This window comes from Chrysochloris asiatica, unplaced genomic scaffold, assembly GCF_000296735.1.
Source record: "Chrysochloris asiatica unplaced genomic scaffold, ChrAsi1.0 scaffold00197, whole genome shotgun sequence".
In the NCBI taxonomy this organism is placed as follows: domain Eukaryota; kingdom Metazoa; phylum Chordata; class Mammalia; order Afrosoricida; family Chrysochloridae; genus Chrysochloris; species Chrysochloris asiatica.
Genome location: NW_006408715.1, coordinates 309372 through 327572, shown reverse-complemented (window position 1 = coordinate 327572; position 18201 = coordinate 309372). Strand labels below are relative to the sequence as shown.

The 18201-nt window shown below is 48.9% G+C and overlaps 1 protein-coding gene across 1 annotated transcript in view; it reads right to left on the bottom strand.

The window, feature by feature from the left end:
- The window catches only part of TET3 (tet methylcytosine dioxygenase 3), a 161295-nt gene extending 148841 nt beyond the window's left edge, over positions 1 to 12454 (bottom strand). The window contains exon 1 of the mRNA XM_006872404.1: positions 12152 to 12454. Coding sequence (XP_006872466.1) covers positions 12152 to 12454 — 303 coding nt within the window. The remainder of the gene's footprint in view (positions 1 to 12151) is intronic.
- Between the last annotated feature and the right edge of the window lie 5747 nt (positions 12455 to 18201).

Genomic DNA, 18201 nt, shown 5'->3' with positions numbered 1-18201 from the left:
TGTTAAGAAGGTGGGACAGGACTGCTGAGTGGTTTAGAAACCTGAAGGCAACCCCAGCAGAAGTCTTTTAAGAGCAATTAATACAAGTCATCTTACCATCCACCTCAAGGATCCATGAACATCCCCAGGTTGAGCCCAGTGGTCCGTATCCTTCTATACTCGCCAGCATCTCCTCAGGCTCAGGGGCTATGCCTACTGGCCCCTGGGAAGTCCTCTATTCATTCTTCACGTCACTCCATGAAACCCTCAAAAAATGTGCTTTCCTTTCCTGCCTGACTCTGGGGCCAAAGGTGAAGAAGGCCGACCTCTGCCCTCGAGGCGTCCCTCCCCCTACAACCTAGCAGACTGTACTGTAATTACTTGTTTCCATGCTTGTCTCCCTTCCCAGACTGTGAGCTCATTAAACGCAAACTTAACACAGCCTCCCCTGGCTCAGCTGGGTGTCTTGCACACAGCCAGTTCCAGTCAAGGTTTGCTGAATGGGGTTGAGAAGTCAGTAGTGGGTCTACAAGTCAAAGCAGATGACATTCTACCTCAAAAAGCTGGTAGTAGCACCAGAGAGGAGCTGCCCTCCCTGGCACAGTGACACATTAAGTCCTGGGACTCAGGAAACATTCCAGAAGGTGTTTCTTCCCTCCTGGTCCCTCTAGTACCAGCTCTTCTCCTCCTGTCCCCCAATCCCACCCTGCAGAGTGACCCTGGTAGACAGGATCCAGTCATCACAAGAAGGGTCTGTCATCCCTCTGTCTAGGGATCCAGGATCATTCCTAGCATCAACCAGAGCTTTGCTCAAAGCATAGAGCAAAAGATTCAAAATAAGACAGAGAAGGAAAAAAGAGGGTTAAAAAGAGAACAACCACATACGAACTAGCTCCCCAATATCATTCCCACAAAATGTCTCAGAGTGAAACAGCTCTGGTCCAGTACCTTGCTACTTGTATTTGCCCCAGCATGTCCATACCCCTTCCAGAGACTTCCCCTGGCAGTAATTAGGAGATGGGAGTGGAGATTGTGGGAGCACATACAATCTGGCAGATGTCCTCAGTGGCTCTATCCAAAGCAGTGCTTCTACTCCAAGAATCTAGAATCATGGCTCTCCCAGCAGTGGGTGGTAGTGGTAGATACATTATTTCATCCTCTAACTCCCTGACTAGGTGTGGGGAAGGCGGATGCAACAGTTTTAGAACTGTACAGATCAAAAGAGCCAACTAAGAGTGCCTTGGCCCATCTCCTACTTGTGTTACCTGGAGGCAGACAAACAACCCTTAACCTGCTGTCACCTGAAGGTTGTCTGATTTTCCTCTACCCTCTATCATTAGTAAAACCTGAGGCTTTGAGATTTCTTACGTAAATGACAGGGAGCAAGGCCACAGGAGATCTGTCCACTCCAGGGACAATGTGCCACAGGGATTCTCACAGATACCTGGTAAAGATCCACAGAAACCTGAAAGGACTGTTCCACACACAGCCAGCAGGGCTAGACCAAAGCTCAAAAGAAGCTCACAGGCCCTTTCCCTTCCAACATCATCTCTCCTCCTGAGTCTACAAGGAGCGGTGAAGAAGAGTCCACAAGGAGCGGTGAAGAAGAGATGGAGAATGCAGTAGAGAATCAGTGACCATTCTTGAGACCCCTGACATAGTTTCCCAACGCATCCACTTACCACAGTGCCTTCTCCAGAATGACAGAGCCCAAGTCAGCGAGAGAACTCTGAGAGGAGTCCATGCAAAAGTAAGTTTGGAGCTGGATGTAAACATGAACAAGGTTCACTGGGCTGTTGTTGATCAACATTGTGAGTAGGAAGACCCCTTTCTCCTCACTAGAGAGCTTTGAAAGCCCTTCAACAGGGAACCATACCTCACTCTTAGTTATTCTTTCATGAAGCAGATGTAAAGTAAAACTATTTCAACAAGAAGCAGTGAGCTTTGCTGTGGAGTAGAACCAAAGAAGTCCTGACCCCTTCCACATAAATTACCACTTACTTTGGGGTACAGACAGGGGTCCTAAACCAAAATTTCCCTGTGACCAGACAGCCTGGAGTTTTTTCCTAAGCCAGAAAGAAGCCTCAGAAGGCTTGGAGACCACACAGGGAAGCTTACTCTCACTAGTCTCAAAGTACTATCCAACAGAACTTCCTGTGATGATGGACATCATTTATTTCTGCATGTCCAATAAACTAGCCTGTGGCCACATGAGGCTAGCGTGCACTTGAAAGCTGGCTATTATGTCTGAGCAGCTGAATTTCATTGTACTTTGAATTAAATTCAATAATTCAGCTTAAGTTTAATTTGAATAGCCAGATGTGACTAGTGGTTACCATGATAGGTAGCCACTCAAGAGAAAGCAGGCTTCTTATATTTGGGGAGTCATGAAACCTCTTGAAAATATGATCAAATTATGACCCTGTCACCTGAGAAAACATCCTGTCCCCACCATCATAGCCACCCAGGATGAAAATTAAAGAATCACAGACCTATCCCCACCCATGTCTGAGACTAGGTGACAGTAGCAAGGCACTGGCTTTCTTACTTGAACATGTCACCAGGAAAGACCAACTGCAAGAAAAAACATACCAGGCTTGGTAAAATAGAGGGTCAGTGAAAACAAGGGAGCCCTCAATGAGAGGAACTGACCCAGTGACAACACCACGGACCTGACAACATGTCATTCTGTCCCGGTGGTACAGTGGTTTTAACTGAAAGGTTGGAGGCCTGTGGGAGAAAAGACCTGGCCATCTGCTTCCATAAAGATTACAGTCAAGCAAACCCTATGGGGCAGTTCTACTCCGTCACATGGTGTTGTTAGGAGTTGGAACCAACTGGAAGGTACACAACAACATACATAAAGGTTGTCATGAGTCAGAGCCAACTCCACAGCAGCTAACAGCATAAGATTACGTCTAGAACTTGTTGAGAAAAAAAAATGTCACAGCCTAAGAAAATCGGATGTTTCTTCTGTATAAAGTTCTCTAAGGAATAAGGAAATAGACTTAATGTTATATTTTGATTAATCCTAGTAAGAGACCACCAAGTGTGGAAGCCCCACCTGGTAAAGGAATGTCCTCCACAGCATCCCTGCCAATTAGCCCCCAGACTCTACCCAGACATGTGCAAGTACAGAAAATGCTAACTTTTTGGTCTTAGAATTGCTGTAAATGTTGGAAAATCCTTTTTTCTAACACAGATACAGTTTATCGTACCTGCTTATAACTTCCAGTCACTGATAAGAAATCTGCAGACTCTTCTACACAAAGTAAGTCATCTATCTTTCTCCCACTGAAGACTTGCCCTGGCCTGCATTCCTCTACTCATTGGGCTGAAGAGTGCCACTTCCTACAATTGTCCTACATGTGACCACCCTGACAAAGCTCCTTGGGATAGGCTGTCAACATGCTTTTTACAGTTAAGCTTTTAAACCAGCTCTTCCTCCTTGCTAGGAAACAAGAGTTCCTTACTTGTACATTCCTTCTCTTTTCTTTTTTAAACAAGTTCAAGAATTTGCATTTACCCCAATTAAATCCAAATTTGGTTGGGACCAATTGTCCCAGCCTGCCCCACTCTCCTTAACTCCTTGTTCTTATAATTCAACTTAATAACTGCATTACACCATCCCTCCACCCACAGATCTAACACGTCTACAGCCTACATCTTGAGGTCACATATCCCTTATGCTTCACAAGCCTCAACATCCACTAGCTTCCTTCTGTGAGACCTACCTTTCCTCTCTTCTTCACAACTACCACCACCTACTACTCCCCCAGGGGGCTCCAACTTCCCAAATCAGGCTGCTAGCTGTCCTGAGACCACATACTCACATGTTAAGGGGCTTTATCTAACTCACTAGGCTAGAAGTAAATGGACTCCAGAAAAACGAGAAAAAAAATGGAGGGTAAATCTCAGGTTTTTCTGTCCTTCATGTTTTTGTTCTCCATGGACTTGTCATCCTCCTTACCCATGTTGGCAACTGCTTTTTAGCTAGAATTCTGTCTGTTTATCCCACTTTTCTAGTCACAGAAGTGCTATAGACCAGCGCTCCTCAAATTCGAATGCACATACAAATGGATCTGGTTAAAGTGCACATTCTGATTTAGTAGGTCTGGGGTGGAACCTGAAATTCTGCACTTCTAAGCTTCCAGATGATGCCCGCACTGCTGGTCCACTGAGTAGCAAAGTGGGAGTAGGGTTATAAACCATTCGGGAGCCAAGAATCAAGTGAACTTGTACTCTACTATACAAAAAGAAACCTGTATAATTCTTAGCTATTTCCTTTTATATTTTTCCACAAATAGGCATCAAGGGATTTGTCTTCTGTTATGCTAATTCTGTCTTTATTGATTCAGTTCTGCTCCTATGCCCTTGTATTGGGTTGTCTATTTCTAAAATTTTATTGTTAATCTTTTGTACTTCTAGTTACCGTTTTATGGTGTCCGATTGTTTATCTTATTGTTTTGTTTTGTTATTATTTTTCTGATTTCTTCTATTGTTTTGCCCGTGTTTTCTTTGATCTTTTAGAGAACCCTATATATTACACTTTTGCATTCCTTATCAGTTGTTTCATTTACCATTTCTCCCTCCTAAAGGTTTTCTGATTATTTTAGTCACCTGCTAAAGCCCTGCTTCTTTATGTGATCTGATTATTATTTTTTGTTTCCATGGCATTAAGGTGTCGCTGTATTTATTTATTACATGCAGGTTTGCTAAGGAGCTCCGGTAACGTAGTGGTTACGAATCGGGCTGCAAACTGCAAGGTCAGCGGTTCAAAACTACCAGCTGTCCCGCAGCAGAAAGATGAGGCTTTCTGCTCCCATAAAGATTTACAGCCTCAGAAACCCCGTACAGGGCTGCTATGAGTCGGAACCGACTCCACAGCACATAACCAACCAAGCAACCAATACAGCTTTGCTACCTCCTGATTTTTGTTTTACACCCTGATCTTTTGTTTTGATATATCTGACTAAGCGGGTGTGCATGCTCCTCTAGTTGCTAGTCTGTCCACACTAGAGCTCTCACCACCTGCCTCCAGGAGGTTGGAACAGCAATTGGGTGTGTGAGTGCAGGTCCATTGGTCTGGTGGGCAACTGACAATGTAGCTGGCATTATCAGTGAGGTGATGTATCTGTCCATTTACTCATAGGTACATGGGTGCAGGGCACATTCTCACTGGTCACTGACTTGGGTGATATGTGTGTACGCTGCTGGTTTCCAGGTGGTTGGAGTCAGGGTGCCCAAGTCAAGTTACTATGGTGGTTGATACAGAAATTCTCACTGATCGTCTCAGATAGGCAGGACTATACAGGGATGTTCACAGCAGGCCCAGTATCTAGATGGGGGCAGTACAGGAGGCAAGGCATGGGGAATGTCAGAAGTCCATGGTGCCCACTAGGAGTGTATGTCCCTGTTTGTTAGAGCACAATGCAAGGCAAGGTGTGCAGTCAGTCTTCGAGCCCCTGGTGCAGGTGGCTGGAGAGTATAGGAAGCATCACTGGTCTGCAGGCTCTGGTGCAGGTCACTGGACATGGATGCAGGTACCTCCAGTTGTGGGCTTCCAGTGCCAATGGCTGGGTGAAGCAGTAGGTGCCACCAGTCCATCGGCCTCTGGTGTAGGCAGCAGGGGCATATGATCTAGTGTCGCTGTCTGGCAGGTCCTGTGCATCGTGGCCAGTTTTACCAATTCATGGGTTCCTGGCACGAGTGGCTGAGAAGAGAGGCAGGTGCTGCTATGTGTGGGCCCCCAGCTCAGGGGGAAGGGCGGTGGTGGTGGATACCACTGGAGCATTACTGAGGGTGGGAGGAGGGAGATGGATGAATGAGGGGTGAAGCACACCAACACAGGTCCATGGGCCTCTGGCACAATGGGTGTTACCTAATTTTTTCAAGGCCGAGAGCATCCCTGTCTGGCTGGGAACTCTGCTTGTTGTATCTCAGTATGATTGACCATGCTGTGCAGGTTTGGCTGGCAGGACAATGGTGATCCATAATTCTCCATGTCCCTGTTTTTATATACAGTCTCTCCTTCCACTTGGCAACCAGTCTGACTCTTCCACTTGGCAGCCTTACCTTTGATGCTTAAGGTTCTGGAGTTGTCACCTATATTCAATTCACTTGTTTTTTTGGTCTTTGGCATGTGACATCTTAGACTGCCATCCTGAGTGCCCATCACCTCACACTCATCTACACCACAGATTTTCCACTCTGACTACACATTACAAACATCTAGAGTGTAGACCCCCCAGTCCCAGCCAATTAGGTAGAATCTCTAGTGTGTGGATTCCAACTCATCGCAACCCTATGTTGTTGTTAAGTGCCATCCAGTTGGTTCCAATGTATAGCAACCGTGTCTAGGATTCCAGAGGAGCAAGCAGCTGGTGGGTTTGAACCACCAACCTTTTGACCCAAACTGTCTGGTGCATCATCCTGTAGCACCACATCAGTACTCCATAGCAATTCTATAGGACAGAGTAAAACTGATGCATAAGATTTTCCAGACTGTAAATCTTTATGGAAGCCAAATGCCACGTGTTTCTCCCACAGAGCAACTGGTAGGTTTGAACTGCTGACCACTACTCCACCAGGCACTGGTTTTTGTTTTGTTTTTTAAAAAACTTCCCAGGATATACCAATGTGGAATCCCTGATCCACATCGTTGACTTTTAAATTAAAAAAAACAAAAAATTAATTGAAACAGGGCAACTATACCAGTACCCTCCTCTCAGTATGACAGTAAGCAAAAAACTAACCCAGTGGTCTGCCTAAGAAACTGGCAATCAATACCACAATTTATTAGCAAAAATCCAGATCAGTTACTTTGTCTGAGCTGCTCCACTGGGGTCCCAACACTTACCAGTCTTTCTGAAGTCTCACAAATTGTTATCTTTTTAACAATCTGCTCTAGAACAATCAGAAATTGACAAGCTTACACACTTATCATTTCCAAAATCTCTTTGAAAAATTCGATTTTTTTTTTTTTTTTTTTTTTTTTTTGCCTTTGGCTCTTCTTTCAGTCACCATACTTCCTAGATGATTATCGGGAGCACATCTGAGGTGGCCAGCGATGTGAATGACAGCCTCAGGCTGAACACTTAGTCTGCTCTTCTTCCTAACTGCACGTGCAACAGTCTTTCCCCAGTTTATATCTATCTCCTAACACAACGGGGCACTGAGGGTTGCTCTCACTCTGGACTAGTCATGTTGTTGCTGTTATTTGTTGTCAAATGCTGTCGAGTTGGTTTCGACTCATAGTGACGATCCTGTCCAGGGTTTCCAAGGAGCGGCTGGTGAGCTTGAATCACTGACCTTGTGGTTCAAACCAACCTTGCAGTCCAGTGCTTTATTCCATAGCGCCACACCAGTCTGTTGTTGTTGTTGTTAAGTGCCATCGAGTCGGTTCCGACCCATAGCGACCCTGTACAGGGTTTCCGACTACCACCCCTTAATTCTCATTCTTGCTGGGAATACAAGGACTTTTACTGTCTGGAGTATTTTCTGCTAGCCTTAGCACATTCTAGCCTCTAGACTTTGTTGATTCTCCGAAGAGGTCACAACACTCTAGAATCTGCCTTTGGTGACATCTAAGCTCCTTTCCTTGTATGAACACGGCCATTTATCACCACATTCACTGGCAAACAGTCTGTGCACTCACACCAGTGGCTCAGTCCTTCCTCAGCCCCAACATCTCCCTTCGTAGGATACCCATCTGTCAGCATTTCCTTTTTAAAAACAGTTCTATCCCTGCAGCTAACTTCCCTTTTAGACTGTGGCCAAGGAGTTATAAACCAGTTATGTCTGAAGCACAATTTTCCAAAGTCATGGTGCTATAGAATCAACACTAGACTGTGAACCACAAGTCGGTAGTTCAAACCTACCAGCAACTCCTCGAAAAGCCTATACAGGATTGCTGTGAGTCAGAACTGAATCAATGGTACTTAACAACAAAAATGGTGAACTAGGGGACATTGAATGGTTTAAAATTAGGAAAGGCTGTATTTTTTCACCATACTTATAAATCCTCACATCTGGACCAATAAATAACATGAAGATAAATGGAGAAGAGAGTGAAGTTGTCAAAGACTTTCAGATTGTTTGGATACACAATCAACACTCATGCAAGCAGGAGTCAAGAAATCAAACAATGTGCTGCATTAGGCAAATATGTTGTGCAAGACCTCATTAAAGTGTTGAAGAGCATAGACGTCAGTTTGAAGACTAAGGTGTGCCATGGTATTTTCAATATCCGCATATGCATGTGAAGGATCTCTGATAGCATAGTGGTTATGAATCAGGCTGCTAACCTCAAGGTTGGCAGTTCGAAACTACCAGCTGCTCCATGGGAGAAAGATGAAGCTTTCTGCTCCTGTAAAGATTTACAGTCTCAGAAACCTTGTGCAGGGTCGCTATGAGTTGGAACCGACTCCACCACGGTACTTAACAACAACAACAACATATGCATGTGAAAGTTGGACAGTGAATAAGGAAGGCTGCAGAAGAATTGATGCATTTGAGTTATGGTGTTAGAGAATATAAAAAGTACCATGAACTGCCAAAAGAACAAACCAATTTGTGTTGGAATAAGTACAGCTAGAATATCTCTCATACTTCAGACATATTATGAGGGACCAGTCCCTGGAGAAGGACATTATCCTAGGTAAAGTCTCCACAAGTCAGCGAGATGAATTGGCACAGTGGCAGCAGCAATGGGCTCCAGTTAACAATACCTGTGAGGATGGTGCAGGACCTGGCAGTGTTTCATTCTGTTGTGCGTGAGGTAATTATGAGTCGGAACTGACTCAAGGGCATCCAACAACAACATGGTGAATACCTCTCATTGCCTTCCTTGCCTTCTCTCTGGCTTTACAAGCACTAAGAAGACGGAGCCCAATGTCAGAGATTGAACTGCGTACCCCAAGATATATGCCAACTTGGCTGGGCCGTGATTCCCACAGTTTGACAGTTAGGTGATGATGTAATGTGGCAGTTAAAGGGATTAGGGTAGGACGCAATACCCTTAACTCAGGTCACAGGTCTCATCTAATGTAGGTGAGTCTCCTGGGGCAGCCTGGATCACCTTTTATCCTATAAGAACTCAAAGGAGAAAGAATCCAGCAGAGGAAACTGCTACCACGAAGAGACATAGTCACTGGTCCTGTGAGGGGGACCCATTCCTGGGGGATGTCTCTAGTCATATAATGCCAAATTTCTTTTCTAGTTAGAGGGGTTCCCTCACACCACCACCCACCACAAACCCCTGGGAAAGAGTGAGGCATAAGGAGGAAAGATGAGAACCCCAATATCTATTCCCATCCCCATTATAAGATGACACAGAGCAGCTAACAACAGACAAGAGCAATGGCCCCAAAGGAAGCCAGGGAGATGCGGACAAGACAGAATTAAGGAAAAGGTACACAGAGGAGCAGCACCACTCTGAACAGAAAAGGAATGCCAGGGATCAGGATGCAGGCAGTTGGTCTGATTTCCAAGAGACTCCTCAGGATGAACACTGTGTCTGCCCTACCAGAAGAGTTAGGGCCAATTTCTAAAATTCTATTCCTGAGCCAAAAAACAAATACTCAGAAGGCAGTAATGACTCTCCCTGCTTCCCAACCCCCTCAAGGATATGGCCCCTTTGCTACAAGTCTGCTCTGATCTTAGAGTTAAGACCCCAGCAGTTCCACAGGGTCTGCTAAATGCAAATTATCCTCAGGGCTTTCTCTTAAGTAGAGTCTCTCTAGTGCCTCTGCTCTGACACTATGTCAGGGACACAGTCATTAAATGCAGGCTGAGCCTGGGCAGTGGTTCCCAAGTTTCCAGACTTCATGGACCAGGAAAAAAAGGATGGTGACAGACACTATGTATTTGACCAAGTTGAAGACTTTTTTTAAAAAAAATTAATCTACTTCCATCAACACCTCCATTCATTACATGAAAGAAAGCACATCAAGAAAGGACCTATCATTAGAATAAAATGTTGTTAAGTGTCCATTGAGTCAGTTCAGACTCATAGTGACCCTGTATAGGGTTTCCAAGGAGCTCTTTCAATCAGGGAAAGTTAGCGTTCAGGAAAATTCACTCCACAGTTCCTTTTTATTGTTTCTCCGGAGACCAGGGAAATTCTGTCTAACAGCTCTGGGACACCACAGGCCATCCAGCCACATGTTCCCTGACTCTGGGAACTGAGTGGGGCAGCTGGCCACAGTCCTCAGGAATACAGACACAGGGATGCAGTGGGGGTTGAGGCTCAACACCTAAGCCAACCCAGATCCGTGGTATCTTAACCGCGACCACCCAGCAGTCTGGGCTGGCAGCTTACACACAAGGATGACAGGGCTCTGGCCTCACTCCCAGCCCCTTTCACTCAGGTATGCCCCATCTTTGCCAAAAGAAAGAGCTTAAATGCAGCTCACAAGAGTTACTGGCTCCAGGAACATCCAGCCCAGAGAATTTACCCCTCTAACCTAGAGAATTCACCCGCTCCACAGCCAGGCCTTGAATTTGGGAGGAATGGAACAATTATGGGAATGAATGCTGGAAGGAAGGAAGCAAAGGTATCAAGCAAAGGTAACGAACACTGAGCAGGTCTTCCTTATACCTAAACACCAGATCTCATGCCCAGGAGTGAGGGTGACTCCTAATCCCAGCTCCCTTTCAGAACTGATCAGCAGGGCACTGAGCCAGCAGGATGCTAACTCCCCTCAACACCAGCAAGAGAGGGGCTGGACAGTGTTCCATACTAGGGGGAAGCTCCTGAAGATTCAATCCAGATGTCTACTTCCACCAGAGGCAGAGAAAATAGAGCATGGGTTTGTGGACCCTGGAACGGCACATGAAGCTTCCATAAGGAGTGGGCAAGAGGAGGAGAAAGCAAGATGAAGCAAAAAACACCCCACCAACACCTACTTCCCTGCCCCCAGTGCTTGGCTCTATCCTCCCAGCCACCAGCCCACAGCCCGCTAGAGCCGCACGGCTCTGCACTCAGCGGTCAGGGAAATACCGAGCGCGTGCCACCAGCTCATCGCAGCCACAGGTGCCTGAGCCCTCAGAAGCACCCCAGCTCCCAATGCAGGTGGAAGGGGCTTCAAACACCAACAAGTGCAACTCCTGAGTTATCAGGTCCTTGGACAAATTAGTAGCAGAGCCAGAGGTGCCCTGCAGACAGCACCGGCCTCCGACGTCTCTGTCCAGCGCCAGTTCCGCTGCCTGGAGTGGCCTGAGCCGCTACACTGCTCCTCCCAAGCTGCTCAACTTCTCTCACTCCTACTTCTGCCAACTCTCCGCTGTCACGGCAGCCACCAATTTCTATCCAGCAGCGTGCCACCAGAATGGGAAAAAAAAGATGGCCAATGTTGGCCCTCCACTTCCCCTCACTGCCCCTCCACTTCCCCTCTCTGCCTTCATCCCAATTCCTTCTTCCTTCCCTCTATCAGTCTAAACCAAAGGAGTATTCATTTGTGACACTGATGGTATCTCCAAAACACATCATTCATTCACTCAACTAGTATGTAAGTACCTTCTACACCCCAAAAACTATGCCAGATCCGAAGATAAAAAAAAGTCTATAATCTCAAGAATCAGTCCAGTACAGGAATCTAAATTTGAGCTTCTCATAATAATCCCTAACAGCTTCAACGGACTCTCTTGCCATCTTTCTGAAGTAAAGAAAAAAAAAAAATCAAGAAAAACAGCAAAATATCAAGGCGGCATCAAACCACCCTGTCACCCCAGACCTTTCTTTCCAAATCCATCAGTCAGTCTCCAGCCCTTACCTGACACCATCTCTCCCCAGGTCACCCCAACATTGATGTTACTCCAAAATGCAACATCTAAGGCTTTAAAGCAAGACACCAAACTTCTAGCGAGAAAGCTGGATACCACTGTCCTGTATCACATGCAAATATCAGAGATGATGGTGCTAGTTCAGAAGCCCTCTGCAGCTCAGTAGAAGGGTTCCTCTCTTTTAAACTGTCAGTTCTGCAAAAGTCCCCAAGTCAGCTCCCAACTGCAGTTACATGCCTACCCGTGGGCCCAACTCAAAGTTGGACCAAGAAGGTTCCCCCAAAAAACAGCCTTAAGAATGAGCTTAACTGGATAAATCTTTCACAAAACACTTGTGGTTACAGTGGCCACAAGGAAGGAAAGGGGAGCTCAGCAGAGGCCAACTTACCTCCTTGAGAAGCCCGGCTTTTTTCTTCAGCACCTCACACTTGCGCAGCTTGCAGATCTGGTGCGTGCGGCGGTTGGTGCAGCTAGTGCAGGCCCCGCAGTTTTCCAGCCGCCGACAGGGTTCACAAGTACCACACCGTTTCCGTTTCTTTCGCCCATCTCCACCCCCTCGGAGTTGGGGTTCACTCCCGGTCATCGGGAGTCCAGGTCCCTGGAAACCCCCAACCATCACTTGGCCCTGAGGAAAGTCATAAAGGCCTGGCAGGTCCGGCTGGACTGCCAGGGGCACCTGAAACTGGCTCATGGCGCTGCCAGAGGTGGGGGCATAGGTGACAGGGCAGAACCACAGCCCAGATTCTTGCCTGCAAAGGCCACCAAGAGCTCTTTCTTTCCTAAAACAGTCAAGAGTCTACAAGGGTGAAGGCAAGTAGCATCCAGTCTCCGAGATGGGCGCGTCTTCTCAATCCCTCTTCACCTCCTCTGCAGCAGCTGGACAGGGCTCAGTCGGGGGCTGCTTTCCCACCTGCTGACGCCCGCGACCTGGGGGAAGACACCAGCAGCAGACCCCAGGAAATCGATCATCTTGGCTGGGTGGGTTCTTCACCCTTAACCAGCCTGGACCCAAGCATGAGGTGAGCAGGTGGGGGGTAGGGCAAGGCAGGGAGTTTCCTCCTGGTATTTCTCCTCAGGGAGGTCAGGATGATGGATAAGAATAAGCTGCCTGAAAGAAGACAGAAAGCGGAAGCGCATCACTAGGGGCTCAGGAGCACTTTTACATGTTACTTCTTCCTGCTTCTGGAAAAAAGAGAAAATGGGAAAAAAGAAGGGGCTTACTCAAATTAAGGCCTGCCTACAACCTTTGGCCCAGCCCAACACCGGCTCCCAGTCTAAGTGAGGCGGCCTGGACAACGAATTTAGGGGGGTGGCCAATGTGAGATTTCGAAGAAAGTTGCCCTGTGCCCCACCCCCACCTCTAGGGGCTAGAGAGAGTTTCACCAAAATTCCCACACACACCCCTCTCCGGAGGCCGCTGGGCCTTTCCCAAGGACGCAGAGATTCCAAAATAAAGTTTGCTCAGAGCCTGGCTCTGCGGGGGTGCCCCGGCGCCCCAGCACGGAAGCGGCCTGCAGGCCGGGGGCGCGCCCAGGGGTATCCCGCGCCAGCCGCCGGCCGCGCCCGGGCCTGAGCCTGAAGGACCGAGAAGGGCGCCCCGCGCCGCCGAGGGGCGCGAGGAGGGGGGGCGCGCTCGAGCGGCGGGCCAGGTCGCGCGCACGCCGCTGCTCGGGCTCCTTTGTTCTGGGGCCTCGGCGGCTCGGCTCCGGCAGCTCCGCAGCCCCCGCCCCGCCCCGCCGCCCCCGCCTGGCTTCGCTACACTGTGACCCGTCGCACCCTCGCCCCGTGCCCCCGCAACAAAGTAGCGGGGGGCCCCCCCAGCCAGCCCGGGCCGTCCGCTCCTCCGGTCGGCCCCCCACGCCTCCCACCGCCCCTCCCCCACCCCGGAGCCGGAAAGGCACCGACTGCACCGACCTGCCGGCCGCCTCCGGGGCGGAGCGCACAAAGGGGCAAAGTTTCCCGGCCCACGCCGCTGCTACCGTCGCGGCCGCCGCCGCCTGGGGCGCCTGCCTCCTGGAGCGCTCGGCTGGCCGAGCTCGGCGCGCGGAGCCCCCCGCCCAGCCGAGGAAGGGACAGCGCAGGAGGAAGGAAGAGGCAGCGGCGGCCGCGGCGGCAGCAGCAATGAAGGCGTCCGCGGGACTCCCCGCCCCCCGCGCGCCGCGGCACGTGCTCGCCCGGGGACTCCCCCGCCCGGGAGGGCGCGCACGTGCGGCCCCGCCGAGCCCCGCCGGCCCTACAGCCGCCCCTGCTGCTGGCCCCTAGGCCAAGAGGGGGGAGTTCCCTCAGAGGGGGAGAGGACGGAGTGGGGGGCTGGGGCTGGCTGCAGCGCCTTTGCACCTGTAGTCCTTTCCCCCCCCCCCCATGGTCAGTACGCTGGGGAGGCCCTCCTGGACCCTGCTGTCCCCCTGGGCCTGGCCATCCCAGCCCTAGGGTGGTTGTGCAGCACGGGGTGGCGCGGCGGGCCCTGAGGGGTGGGGTATACAGGGACCTCGCAGCCTAGGCCTTGGGCTGAGCCAGCCTTGGTATCCCCACTTCCTGCCACTCCCTACCAGCCCTTAGGTATCAGACGTCCCAGCGCCCTAGAGCGCCCAAAGCTTCGGCGCGACTAGGATTCCCTTCTCCCTACTGTCGCTCGCTCATTCCATGGCAGGACAATAGGGGACATCGCACGTCTGCGTACCGAGTCAGCCAGGCCAGCAAGAAAGGGTGCCCAGGGGCAGAGGCTGCAGGCCTGGGCAGGACATCCTCACTGGGGTCAGGGCCGAGGACATTGCCAGGACGGACCCCAGAGCCCTGCCATCGTGAGTCTCCCTTACGCTGCTCTTTTGCTTCGAAAACAAAGACTAATCTGATACCCCTGTCCTGCCTCCCAGAGGAAGGGGAACAGACGTCTTATGGAGGGTGATCGTCTTATGGAGGGTGATCGTCTTATGGAGGGTGATCGATCGAGGAGGACAACAACGCTCAGGAGGGATCAGACAGCCTCCGAGAGAGGCTGGAGTAACCAGGCTTTAAAAGCTGGCACACTTTGAAAAGTCACCCTGGGCTATGTTCCAGGAAGGGTGCAAGGGACAGGGCACAAGAATATTTCCAAGTTGCCAAAGTGCCCATTCTCTCTGCTTGCTTTCCCCCCTCACCTGTTGTGCAGGCCAAGTTGAAATTCCAGGTTAGATTAATTCAGCTCCACCCATCTGGCCTGACTGCTAGACTGGTGCCTGCAGCTGCCTTCCACCTACAAGTGTTGCTGGGGTAAAGGGTGGGTCTCAACACATTCACATACGCACACTCACACACACAGGCAAGCTCTGGCAGAAACAACCACGGGGCGGACTGGCCTGACCAGTTTGGGTGGTGCTCAGGGAGCCTGGTACCTGGCCGGCGTCCCGCCAGGCTGAAGCTAGCAACTCAGCCAGAACCGGAAAAAGAGCATTCGGCCTGCTATTTAGAAGGGGAAAAAAAGTAACTGATCTCAAGTGGCGCTGTCCAGAAAGCCCTGGGCTGTTGAAGAAACCCTAGTTGTCAGGAACTTCCCGTCGCAGACCTGATTTTGACAGCTGCTCCTGGAAGCCAGGTTGTCAAGCTGTGGGTGGCTATGATACCAACTTGCTGGGAGCCCTATACAGGGTTGCTACAACGACAACAACCTACTTACTACCATGAATGACCTTTGAGAAGACCGACAAATTTCTACTGAGAAAAGTAATACTGGAATTAGGAAGAAATACCAACAGAGGGTACTTTCCAGTCAAAATGAAAACAGGTTGTGGATTTGTGATTGTTTTTAATGTAGACAAAAATTAACTTTTTAAATTATCGTTTAACAAAAATCATGTATATTAAAGATAACTGGAACGCACGATGAATAATAGAAAACACCCAAGACAACCACATATAGCCATTTGTGATATTTCCTTCTAGTCTTTTCTACTTGTAGGTTAATTTCTTTTTTAATAACATGTTGTATGCACACTGATTATTTGCTATCAATCTGCTATCCTTTCTCACTTAACATTAGGCTATAATCATTTCCCTACTTATACACTCTCCAAAAAGACAGTGCAACAATGAGGTAAAGACAATGGTTGCCTCTGCCACTTGCTAGCAGTATAACCTTGAACAAGGTATTCACTATCTCCAAATTCAAGTTAAGTGCTTAGTGTTGTCGTTATTCAATTGCTGTGGGACTCATAGGCACCCTGTGTAGAGTTTCTGAGGAGTGACTGGTGGGTTTGTTAACCTTGTGGTTAACAGTCCAGTACTTATCCTACAGAGCCACACCAGAAGCTTAACATGTTCACTAAATGACAACTATTATTGCCACTTTAATTAAATCTTATTAAAGTAGGTGCTATTATTAAACCCACTTCAAAGATAAAGAGAACAGATTAAGTAACTTGTCCAAGGTCACTCAGCTAGTAAATTCTGCCCAGATGTCTCTCCTCCTGTATTCTGTCTTGGTGAATGGCATCAAGAGTGTGGAAGTCCCTGGTGTGGTGTTGTAGGATAAGTACTGGACTGCTAACCACAAAGCCAGTGAATTTAAACCCACCAACCGCTCCTCAGAAACCCTACACTGGGTTGTGATGAGTCAGAACCCACTCAACAACAGAGCCCTGGTGTAGGGAGCCCAGTGGCTCTGCAGGATAAGTGCTGGACTGTGAACCACAAGTTCGGCAGTTCAAGCCCACCAGTTGCTCCTGGGAAGCAAGATTAGGGTTTCTGTCCCCACAAAGATTTACAGCCTCAGAAGCTTTATGCAAAGTCGCTATGAATTGGAACCGACTCAGTGGCACTTAACAACAACAGGGCCCTGGTGTGGTGCTGTAGACTAGGCACTGGACTACAAACCAAAAGATCAGAAGCTCAAACCCACCAGCTGCTCTTGGAAACCCTATGCAGGGTCTATATGAGTGGGAACCAACTCAATGGTTCCCACTCAACAACATCAACAACAAAGCAATCTGTGAGACAGTCACAAAGCCTTTTTGGCTTGAGTAACTAAGTGAATGCTAGCACCTTTAGCATTCACTTAGTTACTTAAGCATTTAGTATAGGACGAAGGGTACCTGAAGACATATATGTGGAGGTAAATGTGGAGCCAAGGTTGGAGACCTAGACTGGAAACCCAGATATGAGCATAGTGAGTGAAGTCTCAGGTGTGGAAGCATTCACCAGTAATAAAGATAGAGAGTAAGAGGAAAAAGCAGCCAGGTCAGAGCCCCAGGGGAACCAGACTGCGATGGACAAGCCACAGACAAGGGATCAGCAAAAAAGACAGAGAAGCAGTAGCTAGAAAAGTTGGAGAGAAACCAGGTCCAGGCCCAGGCCCAGGCCTGAGACCTAGCTATCAAGCATTCTCCAAACCAATTCTCCCTCTGGAAACTCACACTTCAGCAGTCCCGTTGCTTGCTCCTTCTGCCTGGAGAAAACCCTTCCATTCCATCCTCTCCCAGCTACCCTTTCTACCTGCCAAATTTCCTCTCAGCATAAATGCCAGTTCTTCAATGAAACCTTCTTCAGCTCCTCAGACAGACTGCAGAGCTCCACCCACCTGCTACAGAAGTTTCACTTTTCACTTTTTGCAAACAATTTTATCTTAGTGGCATTTTAATTATTTGCATTTTTCCTCCCTCCAGGGCCTTGCCATTTCACCATTGTAGCCCTAGACCTAGCATCCTATCAATATGCATGGAATGAAGAAACGAGGTCCTAGAGACCAATCCATTAAATATCCCAGTAACCCATGGGTTTCCAAGGTTCTCTCCTGTCTGCTTTCCTACCTGCACAAACTCTTCAGGGGCTCCTCCAGTCCCAACGCCTCAGGTCTTACTTTTCTGGGTCTCCAACGTCTTTGCTGCCCGGGTTATCTCCACTCTCCGGTCCTAAGTGTAGGAGAGTTGGGCATGCAGGTGAGGAGCCGGTCTCTCTGTTACAGCAGCACTAGATGTAATGCAGTGGTTCTCTCAGTATGGTCCCAGAACCAACAGCATCGCCATCACCTGGGAACTTGTTAGAAACGCAGGCTATTCTAGCTCTACCGAAACAAAAACTCAGAGGGTGGGGCCCAGCAATTCTTTAACAAGCCCTTCAGGTTCAAGTTTGAGAAGCACTGCACTTGAGGTAGCTGAGAGAAGCAAGTTTAGCACCAGGTAAAGACCGTGATCAGAGACTAAGGCGCTTAGAGGAGGTAGGACGAGGGAGGCGCCTTTTATATGCAGGCTTGGCGAGCCGCCCCCAGCGACCGCAGCCCAGCCTCTTTTAGACAACTGCTCCCCTGAGGTCAGAACCTGGCTGCGCTACTGCTCCAAGGACTAGAAAGGGAAATCCCCTTGCAAAGGGAGGCAGCCTGGAGGATTACTGGGGAGGCAGGGGGCGTGGCCCTGGATAAGGATGGAGGTGGGGCTGAGGAATAGGCAGAGTTCCCAACTCCAAGATGAA